This window comes from Eriocheir sinensis, chromosome 69 (genome assembly GCF_024679095.1).
Source record: "Eriocheir sinensis breed Jianghai 21 chromosome 69, ASM2467909v1, whole genome shotgun sequence".
NCBI lineage: Eukaryota > Metazoa > Arthropoda > Malacostraca > Decapoda > Varunidae > Eriocheir > Eriocheir sinensis.
In genome coordinates, this window is record NC_066577.1 from 3,322,846 (window position 1) to 3,327,399 (window position 4,554).

General features: G+C 47.3%; 1 protein-coding gene across 1 annotated transcript in view; it reads right to left on the reverse strand.

Moving 5' to 3' along the window:
- The window catches only part of LOC126988324 (merozoite surface antigen 2-like), a 32,322-nt gene extending 30,650 nt beyond the window's left edge, over positions 1–1,672 (reverse strand). The window contains exons 1-3 of the mRNA XM_050846381.1: positions 1,513–1,672; positions 886–1,125; positions 409–491 (exon numbers count right to left, since the gene is read on the reverse strand). Of these exons, the coding sequence (XP_050702338.1) occupies positions 409–491; positions 886–1,125; positions 1,513–1,672 (483 nt within the window). The remainder of the gene's footprint in view (positions 1–408; positions 492–885; positions 1,126–1,512) is intronic.
- Between the last annotated feature and the right edge of the window lie 2,882 nt (positions 1,673–4,554).

Genomic DNA, 4,554 nt, shown 5'->3' on the forward strand with positions numbered 1-4,554 from the left:
GGTGGTGGTGGTGGTGGTGTTGGTGGTGTTGTTGGTGGTATTATTGTTGTTGTTGTTGGTGGTGGTATTGTTGTTGTTGGTGGTGGTATTATTGTTGTTGTTGTGGTGGTGTTGGTGGTGTTGGTGGTGGTTCTTCTGGTCCTCACAGCAGTGGAAGTGTTCCTCCTGGTCCCGGCTACTTAAGCTGCTGCCTGGTCTTGCAGCCTCCCCTGCCCACCACTCCTGGGGTGAGGGTCTTGCAGGAACCTCAGGGAAGCTGCAGCAGCTGGCAAGAGTCCTGTGCTGTCCCTTAGTGCTGTGGTTCTCTCCTCAGACACTCACCTCAGCACCAGCACCAGTGGTGGCCGTTGGGACACACAGGGTGCTGTGCTGTCCCTTGGTGTTGTGGTCCTCTCTTCAGGGCCTCACCTCAGCACCAGCACCAGTGGTGGCCGTTGGAACACACAGGGTGCTGTGCCGTCCCTTGGCACTGTGCCAGGTCAACACACTTCCTGGAACACAAGAGATGAGGTGTTAGTGCAGTGCTTTGTTCCATCACAAGGATACAACAAGATATGAGGAGAGTACAGGAGGCCAGACGGCCTGCTCCTGGCAGCTCCTGAGAGTGGCTCACTCACCAAAGTCCCGTCACATCCATGCACAGTAATCCCTCCCATATCCGGACGGCCCGTGTCTGGACACACTGCGAATCCAGATACTGGGCTCTGGCTCTATTACCTGCCTGTGTTATCACACTGTTACCTGCCTGTGTTATCACACTGTTACCTGCCTGTGCTATCACACTGTTACCTGCCTGTGCCATCACACTGTTACCTGCCTGTGCCATCACACTGTTACCTGCCTGTGCCATCACACTGTTACCTGCCTGTGCCATCACACTGTTACCTGCCTGTGTTATCACACTGTCACCTGCCTGTGCCATCACACTGTTACCTGCCTGTGTTATCACACTGTTACCTGTCTGTGCTGTCACACTGTTACCTGCTTGTGCCATCACACTGTTACCTGCCTGTGTTATCACACTGTTACCTGTCTGTGCTATCACACTGTTACCTGCCTGTGTTATCACACTGTCACCTGCCTGTGCTATCACACTGTTACCTGTCTGTGCTATCACACTGTTACCTGCCTGTGCCATCACACTGTTACCTGCCTGTGTTATCACACTGTTACCTGCCTGTGCCATCACACTGTTACCTGCCTGTGTTATCACACTGTTACCTGCCTGTGCCATCACACTGTTACCTGCCTGTGTTATCACACTGTTACCTGCCTGTGCTATCACACTGTTACCTGCCTGTGCTATCACACTGTTACCTGCCTGTGCCATCACACTGTTACCTGCCTGTGCTATCACACTGTTACCTGCCTGTGCTATCACACTGTTACCTGCCTGTGCCATCACACTGTTACCTGCCTGTGTTATTATCACACTGTTACCTGCCTGTGTTATCACACTGTTACCTGCCTGTGCCATCACACTGTTACCTGCCTGTGCCATCACACTGTTACCTGCCTGTGCCATCACACTGTTAACTGCCTGTGCCATCACACTGTTAACTGCCTGTGCCATCACACTGTTACCTGCCTGTGCTATCACACTGTTACCTGCCTGTGCTATCACACTGTTACCTGCTCCACCACCGTCACTACTGACATCCTTGGGCAGCATATTTGGGGGCTGAGCACTGCTGTTAGAGTCCTGCCTGCGAGAGGACAGACGTTCTTTACGAACTGCCCGTTGTTTGAATGTCATGTCTCTAGTGATGTACACTTTATCAAAATTAAAGTTTTTAAGTCTGGCAAATCACATCTAGCAGCAGTATCCTTGATCTTAGCATGACATAGGTCAGACTTAATGGGCACAATTTCCTCCAAAACGATAGATTTCCCAACACTAAAAAGAAAAGACACCACATCCCCAAACTTCTGAGAGAGGGATTCAACATCTGAGCCCAAACCACGGATGATCACAGAGTCCGCCCTTTTCTCTCTTTCTCTGATTTCCACTGCCTCCTCATGCAAGATATTCCTAATTTCTGTGGGGCTAGGCATTGAAACAGAACCAGGAGTGGAGTGACTGGCCCTGAACCTGATCTAAGTACTCTGATCTCATCAGGCAGCTTGGCAACTGCACTACTTAAGCCTTTATCTGTTTCAAAGAGTTGAGCTTGGTCATTGCTACTAGGTTGTTTTTGACTATGTCCTAGTCGACAGGAGGTACAGACATAACATACGCCTTGGGCGGAAAATTCTACAACATTCTTGAAGGCTTTGAGTGGAAGGCCTGAACACTTTTGAGCACCATGAGTCCAGGTCAGGCAATGCTCACACTCGAGAGTCCTCATCACCAATGTTTACACCACAGGTACCACAGGGAAAAAGTTTATCACCACGGCCGGGCGACGAAACAATCCCACCAGTGCTGCCTGCTGCGCCAGTGCCATGGCCCGATCCCGGGGCACTGCGGGTCCTATAGCCAGTTACCTGCTTACCAGTCATTTCAGCCAGTTACCGGTTGGGCTGAGCAAACTACCGATGTTCAGCTAAAATGCTGAGGTAGAGGAGTGGAGGCAGGCCAGCCGAGTTCAAATGTGTTGAGGAGAGAGAGCAGGCACGTCCTCTCGCGGCGGCGGCGTGGAGGTGACCAACCTCCCTCCCCTTCACTCCCTTTCCTACCTTCCTCCCTCCACATCACTGCCTTTGCTTCCCTTTCCTACCTTCTCCTTCTTCGTCGTCTTCAGTGTTATAGGGGACTGGTTAGGCCATGGGACCGCGGCCTTCGTCTTCTTCCTCCCGTGTCTTTGTTTACATTTGCTCTTGCTCTTGATCTTGATGTCACAGGTGACCCGTTGGAGAGTCCCTTAATATCGGCACAATCTGTAAAAATAAAATCAAAACAAGCAGTATCCCCCAAGCACTGAGGGGCCCACATAACTTGATAGACCCGACCCATAATTGGGCCCCCACATAATCAATAGGCTATTCATGAAAGCAATCAAGACTCACCCTTAACATGTTCTCTCTCGAGAAACGTCGCCTCCGAGGAAAACTGATCGAAAGTTTTAAAATACTTAATGGTTTCACGAATGTAGGCAGATCAAAATTGTTTATGATCGATGACACTTTGCAAACGAGGAACAATGGCATAAAACTCAAATGTAGACAAGTAAATTCTGACTGCATCAAATTTTTCTTCACCAGCTTTGTAGTGCTGGAATGGAATAAGCTCCCACCTTCAGTGGTCCAGTGTAACACGATTGACTCCTTTAAAAACAAGCTCGACCGTCACTTCCTTGAACTTAATATTAACTAGAGTTGAAATGCACCATTTTGGAGCCATATAATTAATGTAGAATCACTTATAGGTTTAAGGACAGACCACCTAGTCTGGACCATGGGATCTGTGTGGTCTGATTTTTTATGTAAATCTATGTAAATCACTAACTGCGATGTTTTGAATTAAGTGCATCTAGGATTATTATCGAGGCTTACATCTTAATTGTTGAAGGCCCTCGCAGAGTGCTGCACTAGCAATGGAGCAGGGCCTGAAACCTTATCAACGGTAAACGGTAAACAGTATATAAAAACACGTTAAAAACATAACAGTACAAGAAGCTTTTAATGCGTCTTTAACTCTGTATTAGATAAACTTGCAGCCTGCAGGAACTGATGGCATGGCAGGAGTAAAAACCAGCATCTAAATTTATAAAATGTAATAGTAGAGTAATAGGCAGCATGAGATGAAACCTGACAGGCTACATTATTTATGCTATTGTGATATGATTGCCTAGGCTATGACAACGGGATAAACAATTAATACGTCTAGTATATGGCCAAAGGCTGAATTTTTTTTTGTCTAAGTGAATGGAGCAAAAAAAGAAAAAAAAAATAACTTGCCATATTTTGTGTTATTGCTAAATACAGTAACACATAAGTTGCCCCTAAGGGTAGAGTAAGGTGGGGTAAGATGCCCCCTGGGGTGAAAGGCCCCCCCTTGGTTTTGTCTTTCTTTCTTTCTTTTCTCAAGCAGTCACATGATCAAGTAGGCAACGCCAACTCTCTGTGCTCACAGGAACTACTGGAGTAAACAATGGACAGTTGCTCTGGCCACAAGGGGACATTTCTTCTTTTTGACTAATTTCTTGTAAGTTTTCAGTGATTTTAATGATACCTAATTAACGACAAAGAACTGTAGTTAGCCTGATGGCTTTGGATACTTGCTCTAAGATGTCTAGACTATATTGCATGTGATTATACTCTGCCTACTTACTTGTAGGAAAGATGATGACATTTTGTGTATATATGAGTTGCCAGGGTAAGAAGCCCCCTGTGCCTTTGGGGTAAGTTGCCCACAGGGAGGCCTTTTACCCCACATGTGGGCCTTTTACCCCACATGTGGGCCTTTTACCCCACATGTGGGCCTTTTACCCCGTTATCAGCAACAAAGAAAAAAACCTCCATCTCCAGCTTTGTCTGATGAGGATGAATGGTCTTGTTTGGTGTGTGGGGAACCATTAGCTAATAGCAGACCAGAAAAATGGGTCCAATGTC